Consider the following 19151-nt stretch of genomic DNA (forward strand, 5'->3'; position numbering starts at 1 on the left):
TTACAGGAAAAAATCTGTAAAAAATACAAACACATGGAGGCTAAACAATACACTACTAAATAGCCAAGAGATCACTGAAGAAATCAAAGAGGAAATCGAAAAATACCTAGAAACAAATGACAATGAAAACACGAAGACCCAAAACCTATGGGATGCAGCAAAAGCAGTTCTAAGAGGGAAGTTTATAGCAATACAATCCTACCTCAAGAAACAAGAAACATCTCAAATAAACAACCTAACCTTACACCCAAAGTAATTAGAGAAAGAAGATCAAAAAACCCCCAAGTTAGCAGAAGGAAAGAAATCATAAAGATCAGATCAGAAATAAATGAAAAAGAAATAAAGGAAACAATAACAAATTTCAATAAAACTAAAAGCTGGTTCTTTGAGAAGATAAACAAAATTTATAAACCATTAGCCAGACTCATCAAGAACAAAAGGGAGAGGACTCAAATCAATAGAATTAGATATGAAAAAGGAGAAGTAACAGCTGACACTGTAGAAATACAAAGGATCATGAGAGATTACTACAAGCAACTATATGCCAATAAAATAGACAACCTGGAAGAAATAGACAAATTCTTAGAAAAGCACAACCTTCTGAGACTGAACCAGGAAGAAATAGAAAATATAAACAGACCAGTCACAAGCACTGAAATTGAAACTGTGATTAAAAATCTTTCAACAAACAAAAGCCTAGGACAATTTGGCTTCACAGGTGAATTCTATCCAACATTTAGAGAAGAGTTAACACCTATCCTTCTCAAAATCTTCCAAAATATAGCAAAGGGAGGAACACTCCCAAACTCATTCTACGAGGCCACCATCATCCTGATACCAAAACCAGACAAAAATGTCACAAGGAAAGAAAACTACAGGCCAATATCACTGATGAACACAGATGCAAAAATCCTCAACAAAATACTAGCAAACAGAATGCAACAGCACATTAAAAGGATCATACACCATGATCAAGTGGGGTTTATCCCAGGAATGCAAGGATTCTTCAATATGTGCAAATCAACCAATGTGATACACCATATTAACAAACTGAAGAATAAAGACCATATGATCATCTCAATAGATGCAGAAAAAGCTTTCGACAAAATTCAACACCATTTATGATAAAAATCCTCCAGAAAGTAGGCATAGAGGGAACTTACCTCAACATAATAAAGGCCATATATGACAAACCCACAGCCAACATCATTCTCAATGGTGAAAAACAGAAACCATTTCCACTAAGATCAGGAACAAGACAAGGTTGTCCACTCTCACCACTATTATTCAACATAGTTTTGGAAGTTTTAGCCACAGCAATCAGAGAAGAAAAAGAAATAAAAGGAATCCAAATCAGAAAAGAAGTAAAGCTGTCACTGTTTGCAGATGACATGATACTATACAAAGAGAGTCCTAAAGATGCTACCAGAAAACTACTAGAGCTAATCAATGAATTCGGTAAAGTAGCAGGATACAAAATTAATGCACAGAAATCTCTTGCATTCCTATACACTAATGATGAAAAATCTGAAAGAGAAATTAAGGAAACACTCCCATTTACCATTACAGCAAAAAGAATAAAATACCTAGGAATAAACCTACCTAGGGAGACAAAAGACCTGTATGCAGAAAACTCGAAGACACTGATGAAAGAAATTAAAGATGATACAAACAGATGGAGAGATATACCATGTTCTTGTATTGGAAGAATCAACATTGTGAAAATGACTATATGACCCAAAGCAATCTACAGATTCAATGCAATACCTATCAAGCTACCAATGGCATTTTTCACAGAACTAGAGCAAAAAATTTCACGTTTTGTATGGAAACACAAAAGACCCTGAAGAGCCAAAGCAATACTGTGAAAGAAAAATGGAGCTGGAAGAATCAGGCTCCCTGACTTCAGGCTATACTACAAAGCTACAGTAATGAAGATAGTATGCTACTGGCACCAAAACAGAAATACAGATCAATGGAACTGGATAGAAAGCCCAGAGATAAACCCACGCACATATGGTCACCTTATATTTGATAAAGGAGGCAAGAATATTCAATAGAGAAAAGACAGCCTCTTCAATAAGTGGTGCTGGGAAAACTGGACAGCTACAAGTGAAAGAATGAATTTAGAACACTCCATAACACCATACACAAAAATAAACTCAAAATGGATTAAAGACCTAAATGTAAGGTCTATAAAGCTATAAAACTCTTAGAGGAAAACATAGGCCGAACACTCTATTACATAAATCACAGCAAGATCCTTTTTGACCCACCTCCTAGAGAAATGGAAATAAAACCAAAAATAAACAAATGGGACCTAATGAAACTTAAAAGCTTTTGCACAGCAAAGGAAACCATAAACAAGATGAAAAGACAACCCTCAGAATGGGAGAAAATATATGCAAATGAAGCAACTGACAAAGGATTAATCTCCAAAATTTTCAAGCAGCTCATGCAGCTCCATATCAAAAAAACAAGCAACCCAATCCAAAAATGGGCAGAAGACCTAAATAGACGTTTCTCCAAAGAAGATATACAGATTGCCAACAAACACATGAAAGGATGCTCAACATCACAAATCATTAGAGAAATGCAAATCAAAACCACAATGAGGTATCACCTCACACCAGTCAGAATGGCCATCATCAAAAAATCTACAAACAGTAAATGCTGGAGAGGGTGTGGAGAAAAGGGAACCCTCTTGCACTGTTGGTGGGAATGTAAATTGAAACAGCCGCTATGGAAAACAGTATGGATGTTCCTTAAAAAACTAAAAATAGAATTACCATATGATCCAGCAATCCCTCTACTGGGCATATACCCAGAGAAAACCATAATTCAGAAAGAGTCATGTACCACAATATTCATTGCAGCTCTATTTACAATAGCCAGGACATGGAAGCCACCTAAGTGTTCATCGACAGATGAATGGATGAAGAAGATGTGGCGCATATATATAATGGAATATTACTCAGCCATAAAAAGAAACAAAATTGAGTTATTTGTAGTGAGGTGGATGGACCTAGAGTCTGTCATACAGAGTGAAGTAAGTCAGAAAGAGAAAAACAAATACCATATGCTAACACATATATATGGAATCTAAAAAAAAAAAAGGTTCTGAAGAACTAGGGGCAGGACAGGAATAAAGATGCAGACGTAGAGAATGGACTTGAGGACATGGAGGGGGAAAGGGTAAGCTGGGACGAAGTGAGAGAGTGTCATGGACATATATACACTACCAAATGTAAAATAGATAGCTAGTGGGAAGCAGCCACATAGCACAGGGAGATCAGCTTTGTGCATTGTGACCACCTAGAGGGGTGGGATAGGGAGGGTGGGAGGGAGACGCAAGAGGAAGGAGATATGGGGATATATGTATATGTATAGCTGATTCACTTTCTTATAAAGGAGAAACACAATTGTAAAGCAATTATACTCCAATAAAGATGTTAAAAAAAATGTGGCCTAATAAATTAGATAACATGTGGTAACACCATTTTTGAGAACAGGTCAAGGAAGCCATATAATTGTATCTGAACACTTGTGTAGCTGTACTGAATCTATACCAACCTGTTTTCTTTCTCATCCTAACCCATATCTTAAAAAGTGTATCTCTTCAGATCAACCAATGCCTTAACTAGATTCTTTATAATAAATCAAATATCATTCACCTAACAAACATTTATTCCATGCCTACTATGTTTTACACATTATACTTTGACTTCACAGCTCCTGTGGTTTAGTGGACAAGAAAGACGAAGAGGCAATGTAAATAGTGTTATAGGTGCTAAAACATGGGTGTCAAGAACTGTATAGTGTCTGGGATTTTACCCTATTTACAAGCTAATAAATTAGTCTGTTACTGTTTCATGGATGCTGTCAAAAGACCCAAGACTCCTGGGTCAGAGACAAAAAACAACATTCTTCATTGTAAAAGCAGTAGCCAGAGCTTGTTTTGGTTTGTGTTGGATCCCCATATCCCTTGTTATGGGCTGAAATGAGTTCCTCCATAATTCATATGTAGAGGTGTTAACCACAGTACCTCAGAATATCACTGTATTTGGAGACAGGACCTTTAAAGAGATGATTAAGTTAAAAGCAAGTCATTAGGGTGGGCCCTAATCCAGTCTAACTGGTGTCCTAGTAAGAAGAGGAAATTTGGGGACACAGAGAGACACCAGGAGTTCTTGGTTACAGGAGACAGACCATGTGAGGATGCAGTGAGAAGGTAGCCATCTGCAATCCAAGGAGAGAGGAGTCAGGAGAAATCAAATTTGATCTTGGACTTCTAGCCTCCAGAACTGTGAGAAAATAAATCCTGCCATTTAGCCAATCAGTCTGTGGAATTTTGTTATGGTGGCCCTAGCAAACAAATACACTCTCTTCCCCCCCCCCCTCCCCGCTCCCACCACAAAGTCCTGTGGGGACAATGCACAAGGCCTGTCCTGGATGCCTGAAGTGAGTTGCATTACAAGAGATACACTCTAAATTCAGGGGCTTGCCATTTTTAGAGTAAGGGGAATTAAGTCTGTTCTTTTTCAGTGGGGAGATGTTATCTCATCCCTCTAGGATGCTTGCTGGAAACACACCCTGAACATTTACACCATGGGTAAAGAATAGTCAAGAACTTACATTCTTGGCATACCCAGCAAAAATGTTCAGGTATGTCCAGGGCCCATGGCAGATTGCCTCTACCAACATAAGTACACCATATGAGGCCCGGTTAACCCAACCTTGGGAGAACTGAGATGCTTTCTGAAAGAGATGACATCTATGCTGACTCATGAAGGTCAAATAAGAATTTGCTGCAGGAAGAGGGGGAGAAGGGCATTCCAGGCAGGAGAAAAGTCATGCACAAAAGTTGAAATAAATGACACACTTCAAGAAGTTTTCTGTTCCCTTTCACATTCACCTATATATGGAGTTCCAATCTCAGACACCTAGAATTACAGTCTGTGTGTGACTCTGGAAGGTCAACATTCAATATGCATGCTTTTATGAATTGCACTGGCCCCTGGAGTCTTCACATTAAAGCTATGTAAAATTCACAGCTATTGAATATTCACTCAGTTCATCATTTTCTACCTTTTCTAGAAACTGTTCCTCTTTTTTTGTTAATATACTACACAACCCAGAGTTAACAGTGAGGCTTTGTGAAACATGACCTTAACCCATGGCCACAGTTGATTGGTCCATAGTTTAGGACCTGCCTCATACTGAACCAGTCAGAATCTTTTCCTTGGGAGTTTAAAATCAGGGTTAAGAGATTTCAATTTGTAATTATTCTCTTAAACAGAGGCAACGTAAACGTCATGTTTTTTGCCTTTTAGACTGAAAATGGAGGAGAAATATAGAAAACTCTCTGGGTTTTCTATACAGTGCACTATAGAGGCTTGGTACAGTTCATAAGCAGCATCTCTGCCCTTGGTTTCTGGGATATCCCTGTGTCATTATAATAAATTCATCTTTTACCATTAGAGAATTGTCTAATTTTCAATGTTATTAATAAAAACCTTACTTGGGCTTAGACAAGCTTAGATCTCATAAAAATTCATAAAAATTTATTTTTGATTATTTCAGTAATATTTATTCAGCACCCACTTTTTGTCATGCATTCTGCAAGGTGCTGGGGATATAAACTCAGTGCCTGCCTCTCCATACATTACAGTTCCAAGGGTGGATTTTAGATTATGAGACAACTGGTTTAAATATTAACTTGCATTTAGAATCTCAGAATGCAGGTGTATTTCCTCCTAAAACACACTACTCATTGGTCCACTCTGAATCAGGCACTCATTCCTGAACCAATCAATTGTGCTCAGACCCTTAGGGTCTTGTAAGAACATTGATTCTTCCACAGTGAACAGGTGGTGGTGGTGGTGGTGGTGGTGGTGGTGGTGATGGGGTGTCAGTTGGAGAATGGAATTGCCAGAGAAAAGAGAAAATGTCTACTGGGAAGACAATCATATCAGCAACCACTGTATACCTCCAAAGCATTTCTAGAAGTACCTCTGAGTTTACTCTAGACTGCAATGACAGCATAATCTGGAAAGGATGGATGGGATAGAAAGCATGGGCTCAGAGGGAAAATTAGTACTAGCATTTATTTTATTAAAACACAGTGTTTCCTAAAAGTTCTCAACACAAGGAAAAAAACCATTTTCTTCTTCTTCTACCCCCCCTTCTTTTTGTATCTGTACGAGATGATGAATGTTAATTAAACTTATTGTGGCAATCATTTGGCAATATAGGTAAGTCATGTCATTATGCTGTACACTTTAAACATATGCAGTGCTGTATCTCAATTATATGTCAATACAACTGAAAAAAAACCCCACAATTTTTCACAGACTGTAGTACAAATATTAATTTTCTAAAAGAAAATAACATTAAATATTCTCCTGGATATTAAATCTTTTTTAAAAATTATCTCTCATTTTTTATCTGTATACCCACTGATAAAACATTCTAAGTGCATAAATACAATCATAATTACACACACACATAGATTCCTATGTATACCCATGTGTGTGTATATTTATAGTTTCTTTTTTGGAGGGGTCTTGGCTAACTCTTCTCTCTCTTTTCTGCTGTTCTTGAACATACCTCCCCACCTCACCCCCCGAGTCTGGCCACAAAGCAACCAACATTAATAGCCTAGTATGTATCCCTCCATACATACACATGCATATGCAGGTTTCTTGGTTAATGCTTTACAAAAATGAGATTTTGTATTTCTCACTCAATAGTACCTCATGCAAATTCTTCTAAGTCAACTTGTATAGTTATATCTTATTTTTTTAATGGTTTCATCATATTACATATGTGGATGTTCATAATGTATTCAGTCACTTCTTATTAGGTATTCACTTTGTTTCTGGTTTTTGCCACAACAAACATTGTAGCAATACAAATTATTATGTGTAACTCTATGCATATTAGTGCTTTTTATTTCTATTGGAGTGGTTTCTGGGGCAAATAAATATGATTCAGCCAACATCCTGATTCTGCATCTTCCTGGCCATAACAAGGACAGAAGCTCTCGTGGCAGTCCAATAATCTATGGCATGGTTTTAGGAATTGGACCTAGAATTTCAGCCTAATGTTTATCTCCTGAGCCCTACCAATGTGTTTCTGAGCAAAGTATATATGCTTTAATAAATCCTTTTCTGTTTGAACCACCTAGAGAGGATTATATTGTATACAACTAAAAATCCTAGCTGATCTAATGTATTTTAAATTTTAATAAAGGACAGTAAAAATATTTTGAATAAAATACTGCTCATATTCAAGATGATGACACTCTGCTGTCCTTGGTAGTGAGATGGCTTTGGGTTCCTTTTCTAGAAAAGATAAAAGATGAGTACAAATCTACTAATTTGTTTAGCAGGAATTAACATTGCATGTCTTACATTTCAACTGGAAAGATCTGCTTATCTTTCATAAGCAGCACTACTGGGCAGTAGATGGCCCAACTCCACGGGGCTTCCTCTTCCTTTGTAAGTGTGAGAACTCTCAGAGAGAAATGCCAGAACCTCCTCATTCCTCCTCTCTTTTGCAGCCAGGTACATTGATCTCCACTTGTTGGTTGGTTGCTTTTTGGTACAAATGGAAGGAGAAGAGAGAAGGAGTCATTGTTTTCTAAAACCACTCATATGGCTGATCTTATTCAATAGCCACCAGAAAGATTTATTTGAATACTTTTGTCCACCACACTCCGCCCACCCCCCCTTTTCTTTTTTGTATTCTTCCTGAAACTTTCACACTTAAAAATAATCATTTGAGGATGGGAATAAAAACCAAGTCAAATAATGCATCTATTTAAATCATTTATTTCAACACAGGCATTGTTTCAAATTTGTACCTTGTCTTGTAACACATTTCATATCTAGAGAACAGGTTTGAGAACAAGTACATAAAAGGATTATTTGAGAACATTTTAAACAAAAGTGCTTAAGGCTTATTACATGTTTCAGAAACACAGAAGTGCCAGTCACAAAGAGCCGCAAAGTAAAATATTTACATATTTACACTGTACATTTAAATGGGTTATTCTGAAGCATTATTACTATTATTAACAATAAACTCTTAGCAATAAGGCCTCTTTAACCCTCTGGCATTCAATGGAGTATATTACTTTTATGGAGGTGTGGATATTCCAGTTTGATACCTAGCTTTACCATAACGTAAGTGGACTTTATTTCACCACCTCAAGTACAGGCACACATGTACCTTCTACACAAAGCAGCTCTTATTAGCCTATCATCAGCCAAAACCTTGTTAGTAGCAGTTGGAGTTTTATTAACAGCGATGTATTTACAATATAAGGGGGTAAATTATTTAGAGGGAAGTCTCTAAAAATTAAAATAATCTCATTAAGTCCTATTTTAAATGGACTTTACATGTAAAATTTATGGCTATAGAAGTCTATTATTTAAACAAGTTAATAATTTACCAGGTACTTATTAGTATTGATTCCCTCATTATTTACTCCATTTATGTGACTATTTACTTTAATCATGATTATATATTTTAGAAAACGAGTTATGAGTATAAAAATGACTATTATAAATTACTATAGCTATACCAAAAATGAATATTAAAAAGCAGTTTGTATGTTAAAATACATAGACATTTGCTATACTTCTCTAACGAAGTGTTTTATAAAGGTATAAAATTATAGAAGGTGCTATTTTCATGAATTTTCTGTTTGCTTGATTTTTGAGCCAGACCAACAAGCAAACATTACCAATAGTGCAAGTGAGCATTGGCCATCAATGACCTTTGAATTCAGATGGTAGATTCTAGTACAGAGAATCAGGGTCCCGAAGTAGTTGTTTAGCCTGACCTTAACTTACCTGTTGATATAGGCTAAATTCAGTGAAAAATAAGCTAACTTCATCTCACCTTTTGTAACATATGTGTAGACTCAGAATATTTACCAAAATAGATCGGTAAATGATCATTTAAAAAACCAAGAATCTTAATATTAAAAACTGCAAATATTTTAAAATTAAATAGAAAACATAGGTCATGGTTTATGAATTTTATTTAAATAATCAGATAAATAGAAAAAGGAAGGTAGAATTTACAAACATACATGAAACAAAGAATAAACTGTTATTTATTCTTCACCATACAAATTTGAATGGAAATGTTTAGAACAGTTGATTTAGAATTCTACTATCAGTCTCTCTGAGGTCAGGATTGGCCAGAGCTTGAAGTTTAAGACAATTTATAGATTGAAGAAATAGCTTTCATGTAATTACCTCATTTTCCTTAGTTTTGAGTTTCATGGGAACAATGCAAACTAGCTCTGGCATTTTGCTTCTAGGCAAGGCAATGGTTAGGAGGATAATAATTATATAGTCCTTTCTTGCATTGCTATCAGTTCCAAATTTCTGTATACTTCCCCAACACCTACCATTATCCTTAATTTATATGGATGAAATAGACTAGGTGAGAAAAATGGAAACTAAAATGAGGCCAGGAAGCAAATATAAACCAAACAAGATGAAATCCATTCATGTTGACCCTCACAGTACTAAGATCCAGGATGGCATGATTTCTGTAGTTCTAGCAGATTAGCTTCACTGCCACCTATTTATTGGTCTTTATGCTGATTAGGAGGAGAGAAAACCCCAGAAGTTCCACATGGCAAATAAAGAGTTAGGAAAACCAAGTTATCAGTGGGTGTGACAAGTTATTTAGTCTAGATAAATTATTGAAGGAATCATAGTGACGAACCCTTAGAAGCTCTGCCTTCTAATTTCCAAGGGTCTGGTAAATGATCTGGCAAAGAAGCCTGTGAACCCCAAGGTGTCAGATCTGACTTGGTAGTACTTTAGGGACTTGACCAAGGCTACCACTTGCAACTAAAATGTCTCACATGGAAAAAAGTGTTCTATCCTGCAAATAAAGAAAATTTTTAAATGGATGGTTCTGGAGAAATGGAAAAAAAAAGGAACAGTTGCTGAGAGAGCTGCAGTAAGGATGTCAGTCTCATGAAGGGATGTCTGCTTATCTCTACCCCTCAGTTATGTTCCCTTCCTAAGCAGAAATTTTGTGGCTAAGCCAGCCTCTGTACCATCCTAGAAACTATTTCAAAGGAATTCCTAGGAGTACTAATGTTCTTTGGCTTACTAGGGATTCACCTCTTCACCTATTATCTCAACAAGCACTTCAAATATGTGTCTCCCTGGCTCTACTATGGGTAAAACAGGATGTCCTTATAGAAATCCCCTTATCTTTGTTCAAAAGAAAAAAAAACCCAAAAAACCCAAACTCTAAACCTCCTAAATGTTGATGAGTCAGACAGGATAATAATACTTACTCCATTGTTATCACCCGACATTTTATTTAATGCCATGAATATAAGGCAAGGAAGAGGCAAGACAGAGTTTTGCTGTTGTGCTGGGATATTAAATTTGTAAATCACCATGAAAGGTATAAGAAAGTTAGGGGGAAAATAGAGCAGAAAACCAAAACCGGACAGTGAATTAGAGATTAAGTTTGGGCTGAGTGGCAGCAGGCCAAGGACATATACAGAGGAAGAAAACAGCAGAGAATCCCTCTAAACAAGAATTCATTGCTCTAGAGTTCAGGAAGTCTATATATAGGGTGTGGAGGGGGAAAAAAAGAGAATTTGGATTATTTCAGAGCAGGAACTGCCCAGACTAGATTTTTTTTTCTAATATCTGTCCTTTCCGTAGACATACATATTTGCACTTTATTTACATTACAAACTTTTGGTGAAAAGGTTATACATTTTATAGAAAAAGCCTCACAGTTCTGACTCTTTGTCATTTTCATCCAGGTAGTATTCGTCATCCGTGGTTGTGTCTGTGTCACAATCTGAGTCTACTGGATCATCTTCATAGATATTAAGTGGTGCACTTAGAGATAAGCCATCTTCTGGCGTCTGATTACTAGGAGAATTAGAACTTGATGACTCTGTTGGGTTAGCAGTGTTAACTACATCATCTTTCAGGAAGCCAGGGTTCTTAAGAAAACTTGGTTTCCATAATCTTCCTTGTGTGAGTGACCTCTTTACATTCGCCAAGAAAGCCAGTTGTTGTTCTTTCCCAAATATCCCATAGTCAATAGGTCTGGATATAGATGTTGCAGACCTAGGACCCATTTTTGGCCTGCTGTTGTACAAAGCCCAACTTTCATTTTCATCACAGGAGGGAAGTTCAGAAAAAGATTTGAATCTTCGACTGTACCCACTGTTGTTAGAGAATTCATTCCCAAGGGTCCGTTGACTCAGGGCATTGTCAATAGAAGTACTTTCAGAAAAATGACGCTCTCTGACTTTTGGAGGGTGACTTTTTTGTAGTAGAGCACTGTGCACATGGATGCTTTTTAAACTCTTTGAATGATAGGGGTGTGGCTCAGGTTCCCACTCCAGAGATGAAGCACTCCTTTGTTGTTGCTGAAAACTGGCCAGTGGCATGCTTACTGTAGATTTCTCTGCAGGCTCCAATTGAAAAGGAGGGTTCAGCCCCCTCCGATGGTCAGGGAAGTCTGCTTCCCTGAGGCTGATCAATGAGGGTTGGGCCAGGGCTTCTGACTCTCTTTCCAAAATCTGAGCTACTGTTACATCCTTAGAATTCTCATACTTTAGTTGTGATTCTGAGATTTTTTTAAACTCGTTTTGATATGGCTGTGAAATGTTGTTAGACTTCTGGTTGCTTAAGTGTGTAGAAGTTTCTCTGTTGGTTATTGCAGTAACCTGGAGAGGGTCCTCGGATTTCTCCACGTTTACTCCATCATTACTTAACCTGCTTTCATCTGTGGACTTTAAAGTAGGCACAGGGGAGTGTGGGTTGCACTCTGGTGTGCCAAGGGATAAGGTGCTAAAGCCAGAACTGTTCCCACTTTGAGGAAAGATAGTTACATGTCTTCTGGGGTATAAATCTTCAGCTGGAAATTTTCTGCTTGCTTTGGACATAACTGCCAATCTGTGTTTAACTGAAGATCTGTTTTTCCCTTTTTCTAGGTCATCCAAGCTTTTTTTACTTTTATTACTTCCTTCAGGAAGTGAAGGTTGATTCCATGCCAACTCCTGCATCTCATCTTTAGCCTTGCTCTCTGTCATATTTACCTCCTGACTTCTTTGAGGTAGTTCTCTGGGTTCAGACTGCAAACTGTCTAAATCTTGTTCACTTGAACAAGTCTTCTCATCAAGCTGTAGTTTATGCAAGGCTGGAGTAAGAGCAAAGACTTGGCTTTCTGAGTCAGAAAGTGGCTTATCAGGGCTTTTTGGGAAATCTTTTCTAATTTCCCCTCTTACTTCCCCAGGCTGCAATCCATTGGCGCTATCATCTATAGCTATGCCTGTTATATCTTTCTGAAGACTTCCAGTAGCTGTAATGGCTATAGCACTACTTGTACACTCCCCAGAACTTCTAATGATTTGGGAATTTTCAACATTCTCTTCTGAATTGGCTGGGAGGTTAGAAAAATCATTGTTACCTGATTTAATGGATTGCTGACAGTTTTCAGATTTCTCTCTTGTAACTTTTTTTTCCTGAAGCATTGGTGAAGTATACAGGGTTTCACTTCGCAATTTTTTCCCTTTCTCTTTTTCGCTTTGTGAATCACATAAAGGTGTTTTAGCTAAGTTGTGTGGGGAAATCTCTCTAGATTTAGGTTCTCCTTTATGAAGAGAAACATCTGCTTCAATAGAAGCAACTTCCTGTAATGTAGGTTCTGAGGACCCAAAACTCGGTAATTGTAAACCAGTCATATTTTCAGTGGTATGAGAAAGATGGCTGTTCTCCTGAGCAGAGCTGACCTGCATCTTTAGATCTTTAGATGAAGGTGTTCCTGACTGCTCTTGTGTAGAACAATTTAGTTTGTCTTTTTCTAAAGCATTAGGAGATGTTTTAGTCCCCACTTTAGTTGATTCTGTAAGTGAATCGATATTTTGTGTATACTTTTGAAGCAGGTTACAGAATTTTTTGCTGTGTTTCCTTGGTAGAGTATAATATATTGAAATCACCTCAAGACATTTCACATTATCTTCATCACCAGAAACAGAAAACATACTAGTAGTCTTAAATTTATGTAATGTTTTCCCACTTTCTTTGCCTGACAAATCTGCAGAAAAAGGTAAAGGGTGTTCATTTGGATGGGAAAACATACCTGTCCTGGAGGCAGAAATTCTACCATTCTTTTCAGTGCATTCTTGAAAGTATTCCTTCTGGTGGTGTCTGTTGCTTAAAGAACACTCCCGAACAGATGAGTCACTTCCCAGAGGGTTAATGAGTCTCTCCCAAGGCTTTACTGTTATAGTAGAAGCATCTGTACCTGAGACTAAACCTTCATCTCTTTCATCTCTTCCAGTTGAGGCATATGGCACCCCTGAGGGACATGACACAGCCCTCTTGATGAGGACTTGAAGTGGTCCTTTTCTAACAGAAGCAGATCCAAAGTTTGTCATATTTGTCATCCCCTCTGTGGCTTCAGGTGGTACTGAGACTGAGTCTGAAACTACTCTGGAACATTTGCTCTCTGACTCACAAGAACTGGGACTGAATTTGTTTGATGTGTACTTCCCTACTGGATCTTCCACATCATTTTTGATTTGGAATGCAAGTGGCTCATTCCTAAACGAAGAAGGCATTATCTTACTTTCAGACTTCCTGTTATTGATGAGAAAACTGGCTGATTTTCTTGGTAAGGTACAGTAAATTGCGTGAAGCTCAGGAGGCTTGGAATTGCTTTCAGTTCCCTCAATGAGGTTACTGCTGTCACTTGTAGGTATTGATCTACTTTCCGTTTTGCTTAATTTTTCGGTATAGGATATACGTCGTCTTATTTTTCCTTTTCCCTTTCCATCCCTGAAAGGAGGATGTGAATGGCATTTGACAACATCACCCACTTCATTATGTACAGGCATACAATAAACATTACTCTTTTGGTTTTCTGAGTGGCTTAGGGAAAATTGACTATTTTGGTTCTTGCAATCATTGTCTTTTTCTTCTCTTTCTCCCAGAGACAGATCTTTGCTTGAAGGACATTTCCAGGAGAACCCTGTAGGAGAAGGAATCACCAGAGCATCAAGGCAAGAATCATTTGATGGTGAGGAATCTGGTAGTGTACCTGATGACAGATCTGAAGAATCACATGGCATATTGTGGTCGGCAGGTGACTTGCTACAGTTGGTAGAATAAGTTGTGGTACATTGTTCTTCCTTGGTATCTAAAGCAGCAGGCTTTTCTGGAGACTGTGCATTTTGATTATCAGTACGTTCAGGACTCCCGTGGTTATTTTTAATAATGCTTGAAATATCTTTATTTCTTTCTGTTAATTCCTGGTGACAACCTTGATTTGGGCTGAGAAAAGGTGATGTTGTTCTGCTTTCCTGAATGAAAGGAAGGGAAGTTGCTGAGCCAAGTTTTCTGTTCCCAGTATAACTCTTATCTTTTTTTAGTTCATCGGCTTTATGAATTTTGGAGATATCTCTCCTGGAAATGACTCCAGGCAAACTTTTTGAACTTATTGTCATAGATGCATTAAAAACAAATCTGTTGCTCTTGGCTGAGTCCTGGGAGAGGAGGTTTTGAAAATCAGGTAAAGGGTTAGAAATTACTGTCTGTGAAACAAGTTGGGGTATTTCACCTGTCATGTTTGTCTGGTCTATCTTGTTTAGTTGTTTGTCTTTTTCCAAAACAGTTCCATTCAAGTTTTTCTCATTATTCACTTCTGTGACCAAGATATTGGGTTGGCTTTCAGTCAGAGATGGAGAATCAACTGAATCACTGTTGGTCCCAGTAACTTCTGTATAGTTTCTGTTTGGAAGAGAAGCAGGCTTAATTTTCTGCAAAGTGACTGTGGGATTCTGAAAGCTGGGACTCTGAGGATTCCCTCTGTCATCAGGAATCTGTGGGAAGGTAGTTTTGAATGAGGATGCTAGAGTTTGAGTAATTCCAAATGGGTAAGGTTCTCTGTTTATATGTAGTTCCATAGGAGAACTGTCCTGTTGACATTCTAACCCACCAGATTTGATGTGATAGCTTGAACCAGACATGGAGCAAACATTTGGTGCGCTGAAATGAGTAGACTGGTTCCTATTAACTTGTGACACCTCCATGCTCTCCAGTGTGGATGCCTGTGAATCAAACTGTGAGGGATGTGGCTTCTCTTGGTTTCTGGAAGTATTTGTTCTGTACCTAGGAGAAAATGGCCCCCAGTGTTGAGAAGGAACACTATGACCATGACCAGATAAAAATGCACTATTTGCTTCAATGGAGATCATTTCAAAGTCTCTGTCAGAAGAAGTGAATGGTTTCCTGTTTTGATGAAAGTCCGACCAGGAAGAATGTTCTTCCTGTTGGCCCCAAAAAGGACTTTGTCCAAACCTCTGTTCCCTGCTCCATCCAAAGGTATTGCTAAGGAAAGACCTAGTAAATGGGTTATCTTCATGGTAGAACGGCATATTCTCTGAGTTCTCAAATGGGTCAGGACTCATTGCATTATTCATGGGGGCATTTAAATCAACACTTTGGGAAACATTCTGTGAATGGTAAAATTCATATCTCCTATTCTCCTGAAAACACCTGGGATACATATACTGGTCAGCAGGGTCAACTTCCATTGGTGATGGTGTCCTCAGGAACTCTTCCTGGTTCTGCCTATCTCTAGAGGAATCTGATCTATTCCATATGATAGATGATAAAGGAGTTCTTTTTGGGCTCTGTTGGTGGCTTGGTGGTATAAATCCAGTATTGTTCTGAGTTGTGGCTGAAAAAGGTAAGCTTCTTGCTGTGAAATACCCTGTAGCTGGTGAGGCTGATCGTTGTCTGCTGTCAAAATACAGAGAAGTACAACCAAAAATATTCTTTTGCACATTATCTTCTTTTAAGACTCTGGGTTCCCTTGTCTTGTACATATCACAGATTGTCCTTGTTCTAGGAGAAAAGGTTTTAAAACCTTCCTTAGGGGTCCCTGGTCTTAAGACGTCATAGATAGACATATTAGAAGTTTCATTACAGCAATTTTTGTGCCTTGCTGTGATATTACGGTGTTTATTCCCACAGGAGTAAAAACGACTGAACTGTGTTCTTGATCCATAGTTGAGAGGTGTTCTGGAATTCAATGAGCTTGGAGACTGTTCCTGAGCCAGTTTTCCATCCAAATCATCTAAAACTTAAAGGAGAATATGCATCATTTTTTTGCATAAGATTTTACAGTCTAATAATATTTTGAGTTGTTGAAGGCCCCGCTTGAAGAAACATAATCCCTTATAATTTTTAGATCATATCACCATAAATGTTATGACATTAATTTTGATTATGTCTTTAAGATAGTTTGACTTTTACAAGCCTGTAATGGAAGTTTCTTTTTCATTTTCACACTTTTTCAAATCACACATTTTCAAAGTTGACCTTCAAAAATGCCTTAAGAACACAACAGCCTCATTTTTTTCCCCTAACAGTAAATTTTAATCATGGTTTCTAGTGAGCCTTTTGTGTCACTAGGTAGCTATAATGTTTCCAATTATGTTTACCTCAGGGGATTGTAAAAGATATGAAAGTCTGTAAATAACATGTGAGTTCTTAGTTGTACTTAGTTGCACATTACTGCCAAAAGTTTAGCACCCAATTTATTAACATACTTATTTGGATGGATTTGAGCAATATATAAAATTTTAAGTTCTATAAAATTTTGTTAAGTGATATGCTAATGGTAGATTGCTTTTCCTGGAAAAATTATGGCCCATTAGCACTCATAACATATAACACTTTCTATGTGTCTGTCAGGTACAGTTCTAAGCACTAAATAGATTAACTCATTAAATCCTCATATAACCTTGTAAGTTTGGTACTGTTACTATTCTCATTTTATAAAGAGGAAACTGAGGCACGAAGAGATTAAGTTGCCTAGGTCACACAAGCTAGTAAGTGGATCCAGGCAGCCTGTCTCCTGAGTCCACACACGTAACCACTGTGCCATAAAAGTTCACTTTTCATTTTTTCTTTTAATGAACTAAAGATGATTTCACTATGAGCTCATAATGTTACAAGGATGTGAAGTTGCTGTTGGCAAACAATGTTTACTTTTCTCTCAGTAAGAAGGTCAGAGAGTGGTGTCTAAGTCAGGCCCCAGTGACCTCCCTGTAATTCTGAGGACCTGGGCCAACCCAAGACCCAGGGCTCATGCTTACTAGGACCACAGTCTCTGTGATCTCAGAAAAGTCACAGGATATTTTCAGCTGATTGGTATTTCCTTGAACTGTTTATTGAATCATATTCAACATCTTTTCCTCAATAAAAACCTGTTAGAATTTAAATAGAATTCTTACCTTTTAAGCTTTTAAGATGCTCTAAGACCCACCTTGTAATAGATATATTTTATCATATTCATGTTACAATAAATATGAGTAGATTGTGTATTTTTTGAAGAAATGTTCATTAAAAAAATAAAATCTGACATGAGAAATAAGTTATGGGATTATTTAAATTGCTGAAGAACTTTTTGGCTTACAGAAATCTATCCTTCTGAGTTACATAAAATGGTGCACTCTCTTTGGTTACTTAAAATTATTTGTCATTAAAAATTGTAATTTTAACTCTTCAATGACAGGGAAAGTGAGGTATATCGGTATCTGAGTGAATGTACGTGAGACCTGCTTATAATATACCAATTATGTTAGGTCAGGTGCTGAAGGGGTTTTTGATATCTGCTCTGAATTTTCCCTACGCTATTTTATTTGTAAGTTGGTACTATTAAGTTCGCATAGCCAGCAAAAGAACTAGTCTTGAGCATTAAAGATCTGTAACTAAGGAATTCTTCAGGGAAAACATTCGTCAATGTTTTAATGAAAAAAGTTATTTTTCTCCTGTCCCTGAAATAATTTATTTCCTACATCCACAAATAAAATAATCAAGCAATGCCAAAATATAAGGCAGGGCAAAAAGAAAAGAAAACTACATAAATCTGTCTTTAAAGCAAATTATAATGAAATCTGTTGATTTCTGTTCTCCCTTTCAAGCTGTTCATAGTTTTTTCTTCCTCCTTAAATAAAGTCTTTTGCTGACTACAAAAGCAATATATGGTAAATACAGGAAAGTATAACAAAAGACGTAAAATCACCTGGAGTCCTACTTCCCAGAGATAACCACTCTTAACATCAGTATCACAGGACTTTAAATTATTCAAAGTCACTTTGATTCCCAAATTAATACTGCTATTTGACTCACTACTCTTGAGGTCAAAAAAATTCCTGTTCTGCTTCTCCTTTTTATTTTCAGAGAGGTCAAGTCATTTTTTTTTTTCACTTCATAAAAAGTAGTTCTCCTCTACTAGCAAAACCTTTGTTTTGGAACAGAAGTTTTCCTCTGGGTCTCTTTTCTCTGAAGCAAGTTCTCTGCCAGTAACCATCTTACTGAAAGGAGTTAACCAACCAGCTGGATGTCTCTCAATGACCACACCACCTGTCCTAACTATAGGGCTGAGGTGACATCATTGCCCTTGCAAATTGAATTTAGTTCCTCAAGGTGAAGCTAGTGAATGATTTCAGACTTCACTTTTCAAATGGCTAGGCTTATTTTATATAGAATAAACTATGTCAAGGTGAGCTATGCTTGTATAATAAGGTCCATGTGTATATAGTACTTTTGGAACCTGTTTTAGTCTTTATTGTTATCTATTGTACAAGGTTAATTGTTTAACAACAATCAGATTTCATCACAGTGCATTTAGGTCCTAATCAGGAACAATAAAAGTCTATTAAGGACAGTAAACTTTATAGATATATTTCCTAAAGACATATTTTTTCCTTTTTACCTGAGTTTAAATATTAAACATTATTACCATTCCATAGATTTATCAGGCCCTGATCCAAGAATATTTGCTTAGATTATATTTAAATATAAGATTCTTTAGGGACTTCCCTGGCGGCACAGTGGTTAGGAATCTGCCTGCCAATGCAGGGCACAAGGGTTCGAGCCCTGGCCTGAGAAGATCCCACATGCCGCGGAGCAACTAAGCCCATGCGCCACAACTACTGAGCCTGTGCTCTAGAGCCCGCGAGCCACAGCTACTGAAGCCCGCACGCCTAGAGCCCATACTCCGCAACAAGAGAAGCCACCGCAATGAGAAGCCCGCGCACCATAATGAAGAGTAGCCCCCGCTCACCA

General features: G+C 37.4%; 2 protein-coding genes across 9 annotated transcripts in view; both read right to left on the reverse strand.

Moving 5' to 3' along the window:
- POGLUT3 (protein O-glucosyltransferase 3) overlaps positions 1–7558 on the reverse strand; it is a 29003-nt gene extending 21445 nt beyond the window's left edge. Inside the window, exon 1 of the mRNA XM_068554108.1 lies at positions 7416–7558. The gene's annotated coding sequence lies outside the window, so the exon portion shown is untranslated. The remainder of the gene's footprint in view (positions 1–7415) is intronic.
- Positions 7559–8547: 989 nt separating this feature from the next.
- EXPH5 (exophilin 5) overlaps positions 8548–19151 on the reverse strand; it is a 73301-nt gene continuing 62697 nt past the window's right edge. For all 8 annotated transcript variants that reach the window (XM_068554101.1, XM_068554098.1, XM_068554097.1 and 5 more), the window contains one exon: positions 8548–16158. In XM_068554101.1, coding sequence (XP_068410202.1) covers positions 10787–16158 — 5372 coding nt within the window. In that variant the 3' untranslated portion in view covers positions 8548–10786. The remainder of the gene's footprint in view (positions 16159–19151) is intronic.

This window comes from Eschrichtius robustus, chromosome 11 (assembly GCF_028021215.1).
Source record: "Eschrichtius robustus isolate mEscRob2 chromosome 11, mEscRob2.pri, whole genome shotgun sequence".
Classification (NCBI taxonomy): domain Eukaryota; kingdom Metazoa; phylum Chordata; class Mammalia; order Artiodactyla; family Eschrichtiidae; genus Eschrichtius; species Eschrichtius robustus.